The sequence below is a fragment of the Haliotis rufescens genome, unplaced genomic scaffold, assembly GCF_023055435.1.
Source record: "Haliotis rufescens isolate VD_foot unplaced genomic scaffold, xgHalRufe1.0.p SCAF_127, whole genome shotgun sequence".
NCBI classification, from domain to species: domain Eukaryota; kingdom Metazoa; phylum Mollusca; class Gastropoda; order Lepetellida; family Haliotidae; genus Haliotis; species Haliotis rufescens.
In genome coordinates this window covers 255,907-278,241 of record NW_025963810.1, presented here as the reverse complement: position 1 = coordinate 278,241, position 22,335 = coordinate 255,907, and the positions used below count along the sequence as shown (strand labels likewise).

The window sequence follows — 22,335 nt, the reverse complement described above, 5'->3', positions numbered from 1 at the left end:
TGCTGGGTATGAAACTCATGACACATGCGGGAGTCGTCTCTTTCCCCACTCTGCCCAACCAGTTCACGTATATAGACTGCTGGGTATGAAACTCATGACACATGCGGGAGTCGTCTCTTTCCCCTCTCTGCCCAACCAGTTCACGTATATAGACTGCTGGGTATGAAACTCATGACACATGCGGGAGTCGTCTCCCCACCAGTGGTGCCGAGGGTGCCGACATGCAATAGAATCACAAACATGGAGTCTATTTTAAATGAATATAAGAATGTGAATAGTTCCTAGGCAGGGCTACGCACATTAGTTTCAAGACACATTTTAGGCGTTGGGTCGACACTAAGTTGGTGACCATTGATTTCCTGATTTACAGTGTGCGAGGAAATAATCTGAATTGCTGTTGCTGAAAGTGACTGCCCCAGTTACTGGTTTTGTTTCATTTTTATAGCTGCAATAGAAATATGAAAGTTTCAACACGTTTCGTAACATCTCATTTGTTGCCAATTAATAATAGTTTCTTAGACAGGACAAATGCGTTGAAATCAATCAAATAGAAAGAATAATATGCATATGTGTGTATATTGGAAAGATTTATTAGAATGATTGGTTTTGTTTGTTTGTTTAACGCCGCATAGAGCAGTATTCCAGCTATATGAGTCTTTCCTAGCTCATTCTGCCTACTGCTCATTCTGCCTACACCCATTCTGCCTACAGCTCATTCTGTCAGTCAGTTTCGCGCTGTTTGATAACGACCAGTGTATATGGATACTACTTTGCATTTAATAAAGAAACCGTTATGCTATAAAATATACTTAATGTTACGTAACCGTAATGGGCAAATATTCGGTCCCTAAGTCGTCTTTTACAAGCATGGAATAAGATCATGTAAGGCTCTGCCTTCACCAGCTGATGGGCGTCAACAAATACAACTTCAAACCTAAGTGAAAACGTTATGTATGTCATGACGTTACTGTGTTAGAATAATCGAAAATAGTTTTGTTAAATTTGCTGCCCATAAATATTCCATGAAATATAAACACTATTTTCTGAGAGCTGAGATTTGACTTGATGCTGAGTGACTGTGAGCTTTGTCACTGCCAAGTTTTCTAACATGCAAGGTAATGATGAAGGCTCGCTGACTTGGTTGATGCATGTCATTGTATCCAAATTGCGTGGATCGATGCTCATGATGTCAATGACTGGATTGTCTGCTTCAGACTCGATTATTACAGACCGTCGGCATATAGCTGGAATATTGCTATCACCTTCCATTGTGATTGTCGAGGTTAGAACAAATGAGCTCTGAGCACAAGATGTACTATGAACCCCGTCACTGTGTGTTGTCACTGGCAATGACAAGCATGCATGTTAATGTATTAGAAACTCTGGAGATATATGTCTTGTGCCAGCATTACATTCTGCCTACAGCTCATTCTGCCCACAGCTATGTCTATCCTACAGACCATTCTGCCTAAAGCTATATATTCCTACAGTATGTAATGGGGCCTTTACACAGGATGGCGACCTTTGAGCCTTCCGTGTGCGACCATAAACTCTGCCAGGTCGTCGTTGGAGGCTCAAAGGAGGCAGAATGTTTGCCTAGGTCGTTCCAAGGTGGTAAACAGGAGGTTCAGACATCGCCATGGACGCCATGGTCGCCGTGAATTTTTTAACAGGTTTAAAAAAGTCGCACAAAGGTCGCCGAGAAGGTTGGTTGTTCAAAGGAGGCAGAATGGGGGCACAAGCATTGCGCTTGTTACAGAATGGTCGCCCAATGGTCGCCAGGTAATAGATGCGTTCTGCTCATATACTTTTCCGTTAATCTGGGCGATGCTTCTGCCTTCCTTCTGCCTCCTTTGAGTTACCTGTAGTGCCTCCCCAGCCTGTCTATAAATAGAGGGCTTGTACCTGCAGTGTTTCTTTGTGATTGCAGATACTGAACAACTCGAGCAGTAACTGCTGAAAAACTGCTGGAGCATTAACATAGATTTTCTGGGTTTAGGCGACCATTGAGCGTCCTTCAAAGGTGGCACAAAGGTCGCAGCCCTGTGTAAAGGGGCCTTAAGAAAACAAGTGTCTGCATAAGCGAAGTGAACCTATTGGTAAAATGGCTTTGGTGGCATGTTCAGCAAGCACTGTAAAGCCTTTGTCCATCTGTGTGTGAGCGTAATGAGCAATTCAAGGTATTTGTATCAGCTAACTACTTGAACTACACTGGAATTGTAAGTCGATTTTGTCAGAGTGGCATAAATGTCCCCCCCCCCCGGTAAGTCGGAATTCCGCTTCCGGTGTGTCTGAATTCTTCTTCCAGTGTGTCTGAATTCCGCTTCCGGTGTGTCTGAATTTTGCATCCGCTGTACCTGAATTCAACTTCCGGTGTAGCTGAATTCTATTTCCGGTGTCTGAATTTTGCATCCGGTGTTACCTGAATTCCATTTCCGGTGTTACCTGAATTCGACTTCCAGTGTGTCTGAATTCTTCTTCTGGTGTGTCTGAATTCTTCTTCCGGTGTGTCTGAATTCCGCTTCCGGTGTGTCTGAATTTTGAATCCGCTGTACCTGAATTCAACTTTCCGGTGTAGCTGAATTCGATTTCCGATGTGTCTGAATTTTGCATCCGGTGTTACCTGAATTCCATTTCCGGTGTTACCTGAATTCCATTTCCGGTGTTACCTGAATTCGACTTCCGGTGCACCTGAATTTGACTTCCGGTGTGTCTGAATTCTTTTTCCGGTGTGTCTGAATTCCGCTTCCGGTGTGTCTGAATTCTTCTTCCGGTGTGTCTGAATTCCGCTTCCGGTGTGTCTGAATTCTTCTTCCAGTGTGTCTGAATTCCGCTTCCGGTGTGTCTGAATTCTTCTTCCGGTGTGTCTGAATTCCGTTCCGGTGTGTCTGAATTCTTCTTCCGGTGTGTCTGAATTCCGCTTCCGGTGTGTCTGAATTTTGCATCCGGTGTTATCTGAATTCGACTTCCAGTGTGTCTGAATTCTTCTTCCGGTGTTACTGAATTCTTCTTCCGGTGTGTCTGAATTCCGCTTCCGGTGTGTCTGAATTTTGAATCCGATGTACCTGAATTCAACTTCCGGTGTAGCTGAATTCGATTTCCGATGTGTCTGAATTTTGCATCCGGTGTTACCTGAATTCCATTTCCGGTGTTACCTGAATTTGACTTCCGGTGCACCTGAATTTGACTGCCGGTGTGTCTGAATTCCGCTTCCGGTGTGTCTGAATTCTTCTTCCGGTGTGTCTGAATTCCGCTTCCGGTGTGTCTGAATTCTTCTTCCGGTGTGTCTGAATTCCGCTTCCGGTGTGTCTGAATTCTTCTTCCGGTGTGTCTGAATTCTTCTTCCGGTGTGTCTGAATTCCGCTTCCGGTGTGTCTGAATTTTGCTTCCGGTGTACCTGAATTCAACTTCCGGTGTAGCTGAATTCGATTTCCGGTGTCTGAATTTTGCATCCGGTGTAGCTGAATTCGATTTCCGATGTGTCTGAATTTTGCATCCGGTGTTACCTGAATTCCATTTCCGGTGTTACCTGAATTTGACTTCCGGTGCACCTGAATTTGACTGCCGGTGTGTCTGAATTCCGCTTCCGGTGTGTCTGAATTCTTCTTCCGGTGTGTCTGAATTCCGCTTCCGGTGTGTCTGAATTCTTCTTCCGGTGTGTCTGAATTCCGCTTCCGGTGTGTCTGAATTCTTCTTCCGGTGTGTCTGAATTCTTCTTCCGGTGTGTCTGAATTCCGCTTCCGGTGTGTCTGAATTTTGCTTCCGGTGTACCTGAATTCAACTTCCGGTGTAGCTGAATTCGATTTCCGGTGTCTGAATTTTGCATCCGGTGTACCTGAATTTGATTTCCGATGCGTCTGAATTTTGCATCCGGTGTTACCTGAATTCCATTTCCGGTGTTACCTGAATTCGACTTCCGGTGCACCTGAATTCGACTTCCGGTGTGTCTGAATTCTTCTTCCGGTGTGTCTGAATTCCGCTTCCGGTGTGTCTGAATTCTTCTTCCGGTGTGTCTGAATTCTTCTTCCGGTGTGTCTGAATTCCGCTTCCGGTGTGTCTGAATTCTTCTTCCAATGTGTCTGAATTCAACTTCCGGTGTAGCTGAATTCGATTTCCGGTGTCTGAATTTTGCATCCGGTGTACCTGAATTTGATTTCCGATGTGTCTGAATTTTGCATCCAGTGTTACCTGAATTCCATTTCCGGTGTTACCTGAATTCCATTTCCGGTGTTACCTGAATTCGACTTCCGGTGCACCTGAATTCGACTTCCGGTGTGTCTGAATTCCGCTTCCGGTGTGTCTGAATTTTGCATCCGGTGTACCTGAATTCAACTTCCGGTGTAGCTGAATTCGATTTCCGGTGTCTGAATTTTGCATCCGGTGTTACCTGAATTCCACATCCGGTGTTACCTGAATTCCATTTCCGGTGTTACCTGAATTCGACTTCCAGTGTGTCTGAATTCTTCTTCCGGTGTGTCTGAATTCTTCTTCCGGTGTGTCTGAATTCCGCTTCCGGTGTACCTGAAATCCAGTTCCGGTGTATCTGATATCCACTTCCGGTGTATCTTCCAGATATAACACTCACTCACTCACTCACTCACTCACTCACTCACTCACTCACTCACTCACTAGGGAACAAGGGTGTTGTTCGCCTTTTAGAGTCTTACTTTTAGGGAACCTTGAAAGTATTGGTCATGTCTTAACGAGATTCTAATTAAAAGTAACCAGATTTTATGTAAGGGGTTAGGGAAAAAAATCTGTTCATTACTTGCAATTTGATTTTCTGGTATCGTTTGATTCAAATGCGTTTCCATGGAGTACTCACTGTGTGTTTACATATGGTACATTCATGTTAGTTCTATCTTCTCTGTAAACAATTGTTATGACGTGTGCACCAATTACAACACCTGTCTGCGCCCGCCTGACGAAATGGTGTACGTTTCCCATTTCTGGAGCCCTGTGTCCAAAGCATGCTATGTTATTGAAAGTGTTCAAAATCAAAGAAAATGACCCAATGACCATAATAGTGTGACTGCAAAACATATTTAAATTTGATTCAGAAGTAAAATCATTAAAATTATTTGTTGTTGTGGTGTCTCTCACAGTTTAAACTTGTATACACACAAACCTTTGTAATAAAGATATCTCTTGAATCCAGACTGTCGATGTAAACAATAATTATTCAACACATGGGGCCTGCACCAGTATTTCCTTGAAGAATATGGCGGTAAATATGGAGTCACGAAATCCTTGCAGGTTTTACTCCTGGGGTATCTCGGGTACCTCGGGTACCTCGGGTGATGATAACTCATACACGGATTGCCCTCTATTCTTTGTTCCGCTTGTTTGCAACTATTTGTGTATTTTGGAAAACAAATATAGGCTAAACTCGGAAAAATACTTTTCTACTTAGGACCAGTTTAAGGCAAATTAAGAGGCCTACATACCAATGTTCTGAATTTGAAACTTGCCGAGAACCCACAAGATATTTTGTTTAATTCACATGACTGTTGTCTCGCCTCTATAGCTTCGGACCATTATGGCGGAGGTCACGTCACGTGACGTTACAGGTTATCAACGTAAACTCTATATAATTCTTTGGCTCCTGTTAAAGAAACGTTCCTTGTCCGTATTAATACTTGTAAATTAGGAGTAACCGTATGGCACTTCTTTAATATCAAAACAAGTCTCACATACGGACGCATTGGGCAACAAACGTCCCCTCAAATTGAGCAGTTTTGTGGCCGAAATCAAACTGAAATTTACCCGCATAAAGCGTCACTGTCAGCTGCGCCAGGACCAAGGCCACAGAGTTCAAGTACAAAGGGTATGACGTCATCATCGCCAGTTCTGACGTCACATGTTTCAACTCGGCTGAAGATCTTCCACCCAGTGGTCCAGATGTCTTGTTAACGTTTCAAATGTCGCGCTGAGAATGAAAGTAAACCAGTTTGGACTAAATTATAAATCTTTTATAGACGGATTCAAATTTAATGCCTTAACAATAAATTGTGGTGGAAAGACAAAATCCTTATTTAATCTCGCATTATCCTCATAATAGACCATCTTCATTTGTAATTATAGGGATGCTATGTGCACTGTTCATACCTTTTTTTACATTCATTCATTCATTCATTCATTCATTCATTCATTCATTCATTCATTCATTCATTCATTCATTCATTTTATGATCCAAACATTTATTCATATTTACCCATTCATACATAGATCCACATATTTACAGCTGTGATGGAAAAATGGAATGTATTTCCTCAGAGCTCCACCAGTATTCCTTCCAAAAGAAAAAACTTCATGTTTTGCTCTAAAAACAACTATGCATGAGTATATTCTGAACAATTAATTACTGTCTTGTATACGTCTGTATTGGTATATAGAATTGCCAGATCCCTTTACTTTTATCATTTATACGTAGGCCTATGCATGCACACATACCGTGAATGTTTTGTTTTTATTTGAACGAACGGGCGGGCGGGCAGGCAGGCAGGCAGGCAGGCAGGCAGGCAGGCAGGCAGGCAGACAGACAGACAGACAGACAGACAGACAGACAGACAGAATGTTTATTTGAATCTCACCTCACAAAAATAACATAGATACATATGACAGGACATACAAGTGAGCCACCCGTTAAGGGTTACGAGAGATTTAAAATATCACAGTACATACAGCATAAATATATTAGTGTAAAAGGGGTATATAAAATATACTACTCGTCACTAGCCATGTAAAATATTTTTTCCTCTGTGTAGAGGATAAAAAAGAAGGTTTGGGCTGTAAAATCTACATAATATTAAAAAAGTAAAATAAGTTTATCAGTATTACGTTACTCTAGGAAGTTGGAATAGCTAAAACTGACCTTTGTAGAAACTTTCATGCAGATCGTCGTACACAGGGCAATCCAGCAATACATGACATTCATCCTCAATACTTTCCTCACACTGAAAACACGCTCTTACGTTCACGTTCACATTAATATTCATATTCGTATTTGTATCTGCCTTTTTCTAACGTTTGAGGAGCAGTACCTGATTTACATTTGGAGAAGGCAGAGCCGTAAGAACGAGGCATACATACTTACATAACTCTCACACCCATACAACATTTCACAAGTACTTAATTTATTACCAGCCATTCTCCCTCCAAGCTTGCATAACAGTTCATTCCAATCAGACACATACTTTCCAATGCAGACATCATGCACACGTACAACGACACTTTTCACGCTTACATTCTCAGAAATATTCACACCCCATTCGTTCATGACTTTGCCCTTACTTGAAATTTCCTGTTGTTTTTTTAATCTAAAGGACATTTTAGTTTAGTAAAACGACATAAATGTCTAACAAAATTGGAGGAATCCATCCCATATCATCATTAACAGCAACATTTTGAGCGTATTTTACCACCCTAAGAAAAATGTCAAAGCACGATGGTGAACGGCATTTACAGAACAAATATCACGATGACCCAAAATAGATGCCCCATAACTCAAAACTGGCCAAATCATGTTATCATACAATTTGGAATAAGTAGTGGTTGCATACCTCCGATTGCCTTATATTTACATATAAGAAGACCTCATGCTCTGTTAGCCGATTTAGCTGCTGCTGCTGCTGCTGCTTCTGCTTCTTTTGCCATAGCGTTGTATAGTCAACATGTTCCATGAGCAGTAGGCCTAGATAATTATAACAATCAACAATGTCTAAAACATAGTTACCGATATTTAAAAGGCCATTGTTTTGGTAACGCTTCTATTTCTAAAGTGTACCATAATTGATTTGTCATTATTAAAAAAGATACTATTGTCTACACACCAAGTATTCAAAACGTAATATACTATGATAATAATCTATGTAAGAAATTCAAATCCTCTGCCGATTCTGCAAGCAAAATAAGATCGTCAGCATAGGCTAAGGCTGCAATAGCGATATCATCCAAACAAATACCCAAACCAGTATCATTTAGCTTGTCCAGGAAATCAATAATAAAATCGTTTTGGCGACATTAAGCATCCTTGTTTTAAACTACGATTAACATTGAACCAGGGTGTAAGCATACCAATTATACTACACTGCATGTGACATTTTCATATAAAAATTGAAGTGTAAGAAACAATTTTACATCATTTCTCCCACAGCACACCTCTGTTAATGCTATCATACGCTTTATGAAAGCAGAAAAAGAGTGTTTTTAATACCTTGTCTTGTTTCAGTAAAAGAACAAACAGAGTGAATATGATCCGTATGGTTGATCTACGCTTCCAGAATCCATTTTGTGCATCATTTAGAGCTCCTGCACTTTCAGGCCAACATTGCAGACGGTTATTTAAAATTTTACAATATCATTCGTACTTTGAATTGGTGAGTCAAACCCCTAGACGATACGGATCTCAAGGATCTAAAGTAGAACACTTTGGTATGCAGGTATTTTCCCTGTGTTAAAACGGACATTAAAAGTAATGTGCATAGCCGAAATAACATTTTGTGATTGAAGACATTCCATTGGGATACCGTCAACACCAGGAGCCTTGCCACAGTGACTTGTATCAACCGCCCCAGTTACTTCAAAGAGAGTAATTTTAGAGTCGAGCAACACATGTGTCACCAGGCTCTCACAGGGATCTGTTTTCGTCTCTCCCCACCTACCCCAATCCTCTTCCAGACTATTATTATCCTCCCACATTTCATCCAACCGTTAACTAGCATACATTCGTTTGACATGTCTACCGTGAATATTCTGAATTGATGCATTGATGCTTGGGCATGCTAACAACCTCACCTGGCATTGTACCACCAACAGATTGCAACGAAACAAACGAGCCACAATTTGTATATTCCCACGCATTGCCGCAGCATTAACTCTACCAAACTGATAAGGTATATGACTCTGAAAATTGCTCTACATTTATTAGTTCTGGTTGTAGGGTAGTCGGTAACGTGTCGTGCTTAAAACATGAAGTTCATGGGTTCCAGTCTGCCAGGTTCCTTTTTTTCAGGGTACTTTTATAGAAATATACATACACAGCTGAATGAATCGTCTACCTTGTCGTAAAATAAGTCACGAATAGTGTTCTTGGAAAACATAAGTAACGGAAATGATTTGTTTGCTGCCCCTCAAACCTAGGATCGGGCTTGAAGCCGCACTATGAAGCTTGTTTTCTGTGAACGGCTATTTTTCAGATATTTTTCTGCTGCTTCACTCAGTTTAGTCACATCAACAAGCCTTCTCACGTCAAGCACAGGCCGACACGGCTGTTTTTTAAATTTCACCCAGTTCAGTGAATCAACAACCTCTTAAGACAAGTTGGTTGGTTGGTTGGTTGGTTGGTTGGTTGGTTGGCGGATGTGTTGTTTAACGCCGCACTCAGCAATACTCCAGCTATATGACGGCGATCTGGACCAGACAATGCAGTCATTGACATCATGAGCATCGATCCAAGCAATTGACATCGATGACATGCATCAACCAAGTCAGTCAGCGAGCCTGACCACCCCATCCCGTTAGTCGCCTTTTACGACAAGCATTGTCGCCTTTTAAGGCAAGCATGGGCTCCTGAAGACCTATTCTACCCCGGATCTTCACGTTGTAAGCTCCGTCAATTACAACAACGGCTGTTTAAAGACCCATTAATAACCAATTATAGATATAAATATCCTCAGGAGAGATAATAGCCATAGCTGTTATACCATTATTGTATGGGGGCGGGGGAGTAGGGAGGATGCAAAAATGTTACATAAAATGTGTGTGTGGGGAGAGGGGGAGGGGAGGGGAGGGGAGGGGAGGGGAGGGGAGGGGGAGTGTATTGATGTTCCGGGCCAATACACATGACTTTCCCAGCTGACAATGATCTGTTAATGAATGAAACTTTAGTAGCTATGATACCATGTATATTATGTCCAACAAAGTGCAACATTATCCTGAGCAAAACGGCCATTCAGCCTCTCTACCCCACACTGTATGAGTTTTAGTCACCGCCTTTATTAAAACAAGTTCACCATGTAGAATGACTGCACAACAAAGTGTTTCAAAGCTGTCTTTCATCACTAACGCACTATTTCATTGTCATATAGGGCTTGCTTTTGCTTCACATCCACCAGACTAACGCTCATTTGAAGCACAGCTCATACAAACTTACAATTTCCACCATTAGATCACAAACTTCGCAGTAAACAAATAAAACAATTATGTTTATTTGTCAATTAAAAGCAATTATTAATTTATAGTTCAAAAAGTGCGCTGAGGAATGGTGATATCTATATAAATAAAGCATACAATATTCCACAAATATTATTCATACCCAACAAAGAGTGTCGCTCTTTCTGTTTTCGAATTGATCAATAGTATCTGTTTTTTGTGGTTTAGGCATCTTTTGCGTATTTACAAAACTTGAAACATCATGCAACGTGCAACGTACGTATGGTATTCAGTTTTAGGCCCCCAGGAAGAAAACCTGCACTGGTGGTTAACCGGACATGTTGCGAGCTTATCACCTCCAAATAAATTAGCCCACTGTCAGACAAACGATCCTGTACGCGCATAGGCTAGAATGTATTATTTCACAGCTAATGTGGCAAGCAGTCATCTTATTCATATCGCGCTATATCCGAACGTTTATTAATAGAAAGGGTGTTTTCCAGACAGTTCACACCCGTCTGCAAATCCACTTTGGGCTGCTTTGGGGTCTTTTCGGAAGTTCTTATGTCTCCAGTTCCAGTTCGCGGTCTCTTGGCACTGCTCGATTTGGCCCAGGGGCACCCCCAGTGGGTGCAAACGCCCTTTTTGGAAAGAACTCTTTTTTAAAGAACTTCTTAACAGTTACATGAACCCCCAAACTCAACTCTCACCCCTCAACCCTGGCCAATCGAATCGCTCCCTTTTCACGGGCCGATTAATCGCTTTTCTCCCTTTCCCTTCTTTTGCCTCCGTTATCCAGGCCCCGCATTTAACCCGCTTTCATCGCTTTTCTCCCTTTCCGTTCTTTTGGCTCGATTACCCGCCCCGCTTTTACCCCGCTTCTGCACCCCTTTTAACCCGCTTTTGCTCGCTTTCATCCAGATTTCAGGCTTTGCTTTCAAACGTTAGGAACAAATATTGTCTTACATTTCATAAACAAAATTCACAAATTTTCACTACAATTTCGAAATTTTGAAATTTTGAATCAAACAAAATTTTCAAGTGTTCATTTTACCCATAGTTACGGCTTCGCTTTCAAACACAATATTGTGAAGTAATTTCTCTTCTCTTGTATTTCATTTCATCACATTTTTAAAGAAAATTTCACAACAATTTTTTTTTTTTAATATAGAATTATAAAGTGTTCATTTTACTTCCTTCACTATGTGGCATAATTTGTTTCTTGTTTTCTGGCGATTTCCTCTTGTCCTTCAATGCACTTTTAACTCTCTTTCAAATTTCCACCTTGTCTGCAGGTTTCATACAGTTGTATACACTTTTCTGTTTCCTGTAAAACAAATGATTGCATAATAGTATACTTCATTTTTTCAATATAGGAAATAGCTTTTATTCATCGTACATGTAGTTCCATTTTTTCTACTTCTTTCTACTTTTCACACAAATCCACCACGTGACTACACCGGCTACACCGACAGCGCCGAACGCCAAAAAGCGCAGTTTGAACAGCCGGCACCAAGCCACACGGAAAAGCAACCGGTCAAAGCACCGAGAGCATCTGGGCATTGCACCCACCACCAAAAAACGCAGTTTAGACAGCCGGCACCAAGCCACCCGGAAGGAAACAGCAAAGCACCAATCACAAGCGAGATCACTAATGCCAAAGGCCGTCATTTCCTCCCTCCATCAGCTGGCCATGGCGGAGCACGGAGCTGAATGTCGCTGGCTGGCATCGCCACACCCAAGCGTGCTCGCTCGGTCTCGTCGCATCTCCATGCATCTGAAGGTAAGTTCATTCATATATTTCACTCCACATCTTTTGTTTATCGCAAAGAGCGGCCATTCTGTCAACGAGGGACGAAGCACGTTCCAAACCATTTCCTCCCTTGGCTATTTGCAAGTTCTTAATTTTCTTCACAGAAATTGTCACCCCTCTTTGCCGCTCTCTGGTGCACATTGCAAGTGTTTTCGTGGCGAAGAAGCAGGCAGCGTGCTTCCTGTATTCTTGTAAGTATGTTTGTAGGACAAATGCTTAACCTCACACACTGACCACGCCCTATAACAGTAACTGTACCGTATTTCATCCCACAGAAGAACTGCTCTATGTTATCATTAATCAACATGCACCATTTACCACACCCTTTAGTGTAAACAAATAAAGTATTCAACTACCGTATTTCCCACAAAATCACGTCCTTTATCATGAGTATTTGTTGTATATAGTACTTTTTCTTCTGTTGAAAATGTTTTTGTTCAAGGACCCACCCCACATTCAAACTAATACTGGTCTCTCATTGCTGGAAATCTTGCTGACAGTAATTCTTTAAGCATGTATCACTTGTCTCAGCAATGGGCAAAGGGGAGCATCTGTCATTCTTCCAGGTTCAAGCAACTTAGCGTCATCTCATGACCAAATGCGTTTACCTCATCGACTGATGCAGCTTTGTCAGCCATGTTTTTATGAATACAAATATACTGACCCAAATCCCTTCACTGTTTTCTGGTTTGTATTACAATTTATAATATAAGTAATGACGTAGGTAAGATAACATAGACTTTCCCCAATATCACGTACACGCTTTGGGCGTAGTACCAGATCTAGTAGACATTGAAGCTTGTAGAATCAGAATATAAACTACCTCCCTGGTTGTTGAACACATGGTGTCAGTTATCCCCTCTATATCATCAGGTACATCAATTCAACTTCCCATAGTCTTTGTAATGAAATCTGTCCCAGGGGTATGGGAGACAACTCTGATTGTCTTGTTTAAATAGTGATTTGCAGGGCGCTTCAATTGAACAGTAAAGTTATAATGTAATGCTTTTCACTCAAAATCCATTTATTATAATTCATGTGTAATTTCTTGTTATCCATAATTGATCATAGTACATTTTGGAGTATTATTCTGTAGTATATTTCCATGTAAAACACTTGATATTTCAAGTAGAGTTTCTGTTAAACTCATTTCCCAGTACATGCTGCTTGAAGTATAGTTACTATTCTTGTACTGTAAATAATGGATAATGTTTTTTATTGATAGGTTTTATGGTTCCCATGTTAATTGAAACTTAATAGTGATCCTGTTAGCCATTCCGTTGAGCAATAACTATTGTAGAAGGGGGTCATGTCATTTAGACCAGTGTTGACATAAATAACAGAGAGCACTAAGTAGGTACAAAGACACTTTATTGTAACTATGCCTATAATAGTCGATGAGTTTGTACGTTGTATCTGTTGCGCCATGCCAAGTTACAAACTTGATGACAATACAAGTTTTGTCAGGCATGTTCTTACGTATACAGAGATACTGACCCAGATTCCTTCGCTGTTTTCAGTCAATCTGAGTGATTGTGAGCTGGGTAACATATGCATCCATTATGCTCCATTCATTGATCAAGTTGTTTGTCTTTACTCCATTGCTGCTGTACAGGCCTGCCGCATCGATGTCACATGACCTAGTCCCTCTCCCCGCTGGCTCCCTCCTCCTCCCAATCCTGTCATGTTCATTGTATCGTCGATTATTACCTTTAACATCTGCTTTTTCTTCTTCTAAAAACCTAATGTAAAAGTCAATAATATTGTTGACATTAGTGTCTTTGTGTTACCACTTGAGTGTAACCATGGTAACGGTTCTGTAATTATTCCAGTATCATGAACCATGAAAAGTGACATCTTTATTGAAACCTTTATGTCTAAATTTCCAAGAAATTGATGTTTTTGTTGGTCACCAAGGTGTCAGAGCATTAAGAGTGGTGGAGTAATTATGTTTTAACTTGTTTTGGCTGTGAATCACTTGTTCTCATTGTGTTGGACATTGTTGCAGACCCAAGATGTCTGTGCGGCGCTGACACAATCTCCTGACACAACTTACCTGACACAACTTACCACAGCCCTGATATTTTCTTCTTTATGGAAGATTGTGAAAGGTAGGCAATTATATACTTTGGTCTCTTTGTACTCCATAATATTTTTTATGTGGTATACTGTACTTGCGGTATTAAGCACCCCACTCTATTAATAGCAAGGATTTATCTGGAATTCCAAAACCCTTCCGTTTGTTCCCTCGGCCGTCAAATTGGGAAAGAAATTGTGTTATTGTTCCAAATTTGGGAGCTTCAAATTGGAAAGTTGTAGAGGCTTTTGTTGCAGACTCTTGGTCAAATATTGATTTACGTGACAGGTCCTTTTTTGTGTGTGTATGTTACAGCAATGGTGAAAGAATAACTGTTATTGTCAACAATGCAGTTTACTGGGCCAGGCTCAATTAGCGCTAACTGGCTAAGGCTGCTGATAGTGGCACCCACTTCATAGGTTTTGTGTTCCTCTTCAGTCATTAGGACAAGTTGTGGTTGTGTTTGTGTTAGGGTAGGTTACCTGCAACTCTTTCTGATCAAGCACCCCTTTACAATCATTGGTTAGCCACCCCTTTACAATCATTAGGGTTAGGTACCCCTTTACAATCATTAGGGTTAGGTACCCCTTTACGATCATTAGGGTCAGGTACCCCTTTACAATCATTAGGGTTAGGGACCCAGTTTCCATCAAGCACCCCTATACAATCCTTAGGGTTAGCTGTGTGGTAGGACATGGGTTAGCTATCTCTTTTAAGTGATCCAAAGTAATTTTTGGAAAATACATTCCATGTTTATCAAGCTTCGAGGACCGCTACGTCTCTGACAACAAATGTAACTTGTGGTTGGTTTCAATAAGCGCCACACTTTGTCAATTTGCCAAGCTCCCGGGGTGCTTACTACAGCTAACATTTAGTTCTATGTTTATGTTTTTGTTTCAATTGTCTTGCAACCATGGCAACATATGATACGAAGTGTTCCAGAGAATCTCTTCATTTTCAGGAGAAATCTAGAGTTTTTCCATTGTTTAGTAGACTTGCTTGGGAGCTTTCGGTTATTTCTTCTTCAGTGTCTGTAGGAGAGACAAGTGCACTTGTTCCTGACAAAGTATGACACCAACATCTGAAGTGTTTCAGCCGTGCATGTCCCTTTACCTTGTCTATATACCATGTCCATAACCCCTGTCCATAACCAATGTCCGTATACCATGTCCATATACCATGCCCATAACCCATGTCTATGCACCATGTCCGTATACCATGTCCATATTCCTTGTCCCTATACCATGTCCCAGACTTGTTTATTTACTGCCGTGGTGATGCTGGAATATTGCTGGCTTCATTGTTCAACTTTCATTCACTCACACATGTGCTTATAAGACTGGGAGAGAGCAAGGTCGGTGCTTCAATCCCCTGGTGGGACGGTAAAGGATGGTGCTTGTTGTTTCCTTGTCTGGCACTCGGCATTAAGTCTAGACTAGTACAAGCAGCCACACACATACATGTGCATGCACGTCGCTATATAGGTGCAATAATCTTGGACGCGACGTTAAACCCCATTTCACCTCATCTCACCTCAATGGGAGAACTCCCAACTTGAACTAATTGTGTCACCAACATGTGAGAGTATTTCAGCACTACATGTCTATCAGCCTGTATGCCGTGATATAACTGGAAGTGTGTTCAAAGCAGCATTAACCCTCACTCAATCACTCATCTCATACTCATCCCATTCTCAGCTGTATCAGCCTGTATGCAGTGATATAACTGGTAGTGTGTTCAAAGCAGCATTAATCCTCACTCAATCACTCATCTCATACTCATCCCATTCTCAGCTCTATCAGCCTGTATGCCGTGATATAACTGGAATACTGTACAAAGCAGCATTAACCCTCTCACTCACTCACTCACTCACTCACTCACTCACTCACTCACTCACTCACTCAATCATCTGATGCTTATCCCATTCTTGAATCTAGCCTGGAATTAACATGCTTGGGTGGTTTCTTGTGGAATAATGTTTATTCAACCGTATGCATAACTTTATTAAAGAGGCTATATGTAAATCTGAAAATGAATGCCTGGTTTGGCCTGATTTTGTTTCTAAGTGTGTCACCGCCATACCCATGCTCATGGAATTTGCCTAAGTGGTAAACGTCTAAGACCTACATCACATCGTTGAACTCAACTGTACTCCTTCAGGATATGGGATAAACAGCATGAATGTAATTTCAATAACATTTGACAGAAATATGATGTCAGCAATTAGTCCCACATTTACCTTCACGTCTTATGTTTTCTGTAAAAACAAAATTGCATAAGTTTTCTTTATTTTTCATATCAACCATTGTCTCAATTAAATCTTCTTCCTCATGGGTCAACTCTTTTCTCCTCGTTTCCACTTTTCACACAAACCCACCACATGTGGACGTCCACCCAGCTCATGGTCTCCAATTCACCCACTACTACACTTGCACAAGTCTCTTAGAATATGGTTATTAGTTCCAATCGTAATTCCTTAAATACATCAATAATAAGAGCACATTGTCCCTATAAAAGACTGGCCTCGTTGTAGACAAGTCCATTATAATCCAATATAATGTACTTATCATTCAGTAGAGACTTGGAGCAAGTCTAACCGATCACCCGCCTTTCCGTAACCGGAAGCAGCAAGCACCAATCACAGGCGAGATCACAAACGGCCTCCATGAGCTGGCCACGTGCACGTTTCTTGTGCCTGGCATCACCAACATGCTGGTTCTGTCTGGTCAAATCTCCATCGCTGGTCAGGGACAGCTGTAAGTTCCTTCGTATATTTGACTCAACAGTTTGTATTTCTTGCATGTAGCTGCCATTCTGTCAAGTAGGGAGGAAGCATGTTGGAAATCATGTCACATGCCTTGGCCATTCGCAGGCCTCCAAGACATTGTCTCCTGTATTTGCTGCCCTCTGGTGCGCATTCCAATTGTTTTTGTGGCGCGGAAGCAGGCCCCGTGCTTCCTGTATTCTTGTATGTATTATAAGTGCGTACCTTCACACACTGACCATGCCCGAACAGTGTAGGCAAACCTAAGTATTCAACTACCGTATTTCTGACAAAAAACAATTCCTTTATTATGAGTATTCATTCATTATGCTCCATTTATTGACCAAGTTCTTTGTCTTTATTCCATTGCTGCTGTACAGGCCTGCTGACCCGATGTCACACAACCACGGCCCTCTCCCCCCTGGCTCCCACTCCCAAGGAAACAGTTCATTGTCTCATCTTTTTTATCTTTAAAATCTCTTCTTTTTTCTAAACACGTAACCTTAAAGTTAATAACGTTGTCCGCACTAGTCATTCATGTTACCAGTTGATTGTAACCCTGTTGACAGTACTGTAATTTTTCTAGTATCCTGAACGAGGAAAAATCCCATATTAACACCTTATTTATAAATTTCAATTAAATTCAATTTGTAGTTTGATATCAGGGCATTAACATTTGTATATTAATTATGGTTTATCTTTCTTCCTTTGGCTGTCAATTAGTTGTGTTCATTGTGTTGGACATTGTTGCAGACCCAGACCAACATGGCTTTGCGGCCACTGACATCACCTCTCCACACAGAGAGACATGACATGACCGCTCCTCCTGACACATCCTTCTGACATCACCTCTCCACACATCCTTCTGACACAGCCTCCTGACACATCCTTCTAACACAGCCTTCTGACACAGCCTTCTGACACAGCCTTCTGTCACATCCTTACAATCCTTACAGCAACTTGATATTTACTTCAAGATGGAAGATTGTGTAAGGTAGGTGATTTTATACCAATGGTAGCAGCTGTATTCGCCATATTAAGCACCCCGCCCTGGGAATACATTCGCATGGTAAGTTACTGTTTTGTTTGTTTGTTTGTTTATTTTACATAACTATATTACTATTAAGCAAACCAAGTTTGGTGTCACCAATGTTGGAACCAATTTTCTTCTCTATCGCTTTTCCTCTGACAACAAATTTAACTTGTGCCTGGTTTTTGTACCCCCATTGTCAATTTCCCATGGCCCCCGGGGCACTTATTATGGCGAATATGGCGCTAACATATTGCCTCTGAAATGAAAGTTGGTTTACATTTTGTTTGAACTCTTCATTTTCAGGAAAAATCTATATTTGGCAAAGCATTATACACTTGATTGGGAGCTCTTGGATATTTTTATTTCAGTACATAGTCTTATGAGACACTAGCCCTCTTGTACCTATCCAAGTATGTCAGAGTGGGTATGTGTATATGGAAAAAATGCCCGTATACCATGTATACCAATGTTAAAACTGCTATATCAAACCATTGTTGTTGGGGCTAGCATAGCCTTGCTTCAAGTCTGTACTGAATAAGTCCATGGATGTGTAGTAATTCTAACCTTTTAATAGGCAAGTCTATGGGAGCAGTACTCTAAGGATGCCGGTTGTTTATGGGGACACCTTGTTTTTATTATTATATAGTCTGGGAATTATGGTTTAAACTAATAATCATTGCTTTAGAGACTTGTGTAGGTCTAGTGTTATCAGTATATATACTGAACCGCAAAAGAAACATCACCATGGATCAGGGCTCGAAAAATCCACTCGTCCGCTCGTATTGACGAGTGGTAACTGATGTCGGGCAAGCTAAAATTATCAAATACTCGTCCTGACGGACGAGCAGATACTCACAGCAGTTTAATTTATATTTGTTTTGATGTGCCATATATTGACACGGAAATCACGGCCATTCAGCCGATCGATATTTATGTCGCGTATAGCATTAACAATTAGGCTGAGGTTTGTCTCTTGATGTATCTTTGCGCAGGCTTTGCGCTGAAACCAGTCTTTATTTATTGATGTAAGCGGCCGGTTGCTAACTACCGGTGATTCGGTCAAGACACACCCAATGATATAACTTTATAGGATTTTAATGCAAGGATCGTCAAAAATTGTATTTGAAACTATTTTCTTTATCAGGAATAATATATTCCAATATCTTGTTAAATTAGATGCAGCTTTTACTCAAATTATTAAAATAATAATAACCCTAAGCGAAGCAGCTGATCGCTATTGCCGGTATTATTTTTTACATGGAACCAGTCTGACCAGTCACCGTCAAGGCTCCCGTGCACGTGATCGCGAGAATTACGTGTTGACATAGAATCGTCCAACAAAAACAAATATGACTTTTAACGAGTCACAGTATGGCATTTATGATATATGTATCCATTCTCTGTCAACTAAAGTTCGTTTCAAGGCGTCAATAGCGGTAATCTGACCGTGGTTGCTGTTAATAACGGTGAGTTGTGCGATCTTCCGATCGCTTCACACACGATTTCGCCGAAATTAATGAAAAACAATATTAAAAGGAATTTTGAATAAAATGATAAAAATAAGTTACAAACATAAGTCCAGATATACAAAGAACACTTTTTATAGCCAGACAGTGTAAATTACATGACTAATTTGCGTACTTCAGTATGGATTTGTTGACATGGTATTTCTGGTGTTACGGGCTCACGGTAATGTCTTTCCATGGGGGAAAAAACATCAAAACTCATTATTTCGTGTATAATGCGCACCCCCTTCTACACAGCTGTGTTTTTTGGATAAAAAGGTGCGCACTATACTCAAGAAAATACGGTAAACCAAAATGGCGGATATGAGAATGATTTTCTTGTCGGAGGGTCGTGCCGACAAAAAGTTGACTGCACAGCGGAGAAACGAAAACTTAGTCCAAAACAATATGGTTGAGTGAATTTGAATGGGCAAAATTTGACGATGATGACAGCGAGTTGTATTGCACGGTCTGTCGAAAATACCCCAAACTATCTGATCCCAAATGTGGACTCGTAACTGGTTTACATCATAATTTCAGAAAAGAAACTTTGAAATTTCACGCTAAAAGTAGGAAGCATATTCAGTGCTGTGAACATGATAAAAAATTTTAACAAACCCCAGACTGCGCAGTTTGCCAAGTCAATGCAAAAAGTTGACGAAAAAAACAGTGAAGTTTATGAAAAGCTATTCACAACAGCCTACTATATTGCAATAGAAGGGGAACCATTTTCAAAATTTCCAAGTTTTTGTCAGTTGCAGTATAAGAATGGTGTAATACTTCGTACAAATTATTTGAATGATCATGCTTGCAAGGCATTCACCCAATCTATAGCAGATGTGTTGAAGATAGAAACTGCTCAGGATTTGGAAAACAGTAGGTTTGTCAGTATTTTAGCAGATGGTTCAATTTATTTCCTTTGTTTTGAGTGGTTACATGGTACATGATACATGATACATGATATTGTCTGTTCAGCATTGAGCAATAGGGCAAGTGAAAATTTGGCAGGACGAGTACAAAATTAAAAGTACTTGCCCTGCAGGACAAGTAGGGTTGAACAAATTTTTCGAGCCCTGAGATATATGAGAAACTGTATTTGTCCAAGCACTGTAAACATACTTTGAGACATATTAAAAAGATGAAACTTGGCTAAACTGATCATCATGGTTGAAATTAAAGTGTCAAATGTTCTTAACTGAAACACAACACTAGTCTCTGAGAAAACGGCATCACAAGTCAGTATCTCTTGTGTCCGCCATTTGCATTGATGACTGCCGTCCAACGTCGATACATGGAATGGATGAGGCGGTTGATGAATATTGATTATACTGATTTCTATGTGTGGTATATCTGATATTGGTTACGTCATTGATGGGTGTCTAGCTTGTACTTGATGCTGTGTAGTGTTGAAGCACTGGAATATGGGCTATATACTGATTTCTATGTGTGGTATATCTGATATTGTGTACAGTGTTGAAGCACTGGAATATGGGCTATATACTGATTTCTATGTGTGGTATATCTGATATTGTGAACATTGTTGAATCACCCGAATATGGGCTATATACTGATTTCTATGTGTGGTATATCTGATATTGTGTACAGTGTTGAAGCACTGGAATATGGGCTATATACTGATTTCTATGTGTGGTATATCTGATATTGTGAACATTGTTGAATCACCCGAATATGGGCTATATACTGATTTCTATGTGTGGTATATCTGATGTTGGTTATGTCATTGATGGGTGTCTAGCGTGTACTTGATGCTGTGTAGTGTTGAAGCACTGGAATATGGGCTATATACTGATTTCTATGTGTGGTATATCTGATATTGGTTATGGCATTGATGGGTATCTAGCTTTTCCTTGATGCTATGTAGTGTTGAAGCACTGGAATATGGGCTATATACTGATTTCTATGTGTGGTATATCTGATATCCCTATACTGTAAACAATTGTGTTGTTCTATCGCCCGGTCCAGAACCGTCCTCTCAGCGTTGAGTCGTTCATAGTCCGCGCCTTGATAGTGTGTCCATCAAATAACGGCGTGACAATCCCAACTCACTCATTCACTAATGAAATAGTTATAGCTTTTAAAAAGATTTATTGTGGACACATTTCTATATTTAACTCATGAGAGACAAAAATGATGGACGATACAATTCCCTGTTTTGACTTGTACCAGATGTCCTTGTGTTTTTCGGTGAATCATTGACTTGCCTTTGCATGTATTTGTGATGGGTGCCACCAGTGAATGTTGTTTGAATGGACGGAAGAAAGGTGGTCATCGAGGACGCCATGTTGTTGGATGCTAGAGCGGCGTCAGGGTCGGGATGCATTAACTTATCAAAAGATAACTTCACAGCGAGCTGAAACAGAAGGGGTAGACACACTGTCCATGTTCAGACAAATTGCAGTCATTAGAACAGCATTAGCCACTAATTCTGCTATCAAGATTTTATTCTTTGTCAGTTATCAACACCGTTAAGGTTCTTTTTTTGTATTTAGTTTCCGATTAATTGTGTCAATCTTATAATGGACCCATTTGGATTCTCGAATTGCCTTATCTAGCCCAACGAGATAGTCTCCGTCGAGGCAAAAAGTTTCAATTCAGAGGAAATTACTCTTGAAAGCAAAAAAATTAGTACACAAAAATGTAAAAGTGATTTTTGAAATGTGTCTATTTTTGTGCCTTCCAGCGTAATAGATATGTTCAAGGCTTTCCAAAGGAGGAGAAAGGTTTTTGCTAAAGCAGATATTCATTTGTATTGATACGCGTCCAACACATACATGTACATGTAGAGCGATTAGTTGTAGTACTCTGAGACTCGGGTGACGTAAGCCGGTTCAGAACAAAATCGATAAAGTGAACTCATGTGCCATGCATCTCAGGAACCCCGATATTCATCACATTTGACGATGAATGGCGTTTTGTCAGATCGCCAACTAATTGTCTTTGAAATATGCTCTAGTCCTCTAGAGCCAATTT

The 22,335-nt window shown here is 40.6% G+C and overlaps 1 protein-coding gene across 1 annotated transcript in view; it reads left to right on the top strand.

Moving 5' to 3' along the window:
* Window positions 1-1,514: 1,514 nt before the first annotated feature.
* LOC125378572 overlaps window positions 1,515-22,335 on the top strand; it is a 102,701-nt gene continuing 81,880 nt past the window's right edge. Inside the window, exons 1-6 of the mRNA XM_048394019.1 lie at window positions 1,515-1,614; window positions 11,628-11,935; window positions 12,070-12,156; window positions 13,974-14,076; window positions 17,187-17,251; window positions 17,560-17,800. Of these exons, the coding sequence (XP_048249976.1) occupies window positions 1,515-1,614; window positions 11,628-11,935; window positions 12,070-12,156; window positions 13,974-14,076; window positions 17,187-17,251; window positions 17,560-17,649 (753 nt within the window). The 3' untranslated portion in view covers window positions 17,650-17,800. The remainder of the gene's footprint in view (window positions 1,615-11,627; window positions 11,936-12,069; window positions 12,157-13,973; window positions 14,077-17,186; window positions 17,252-17,559; window positions 17,801-22,335) is intronic.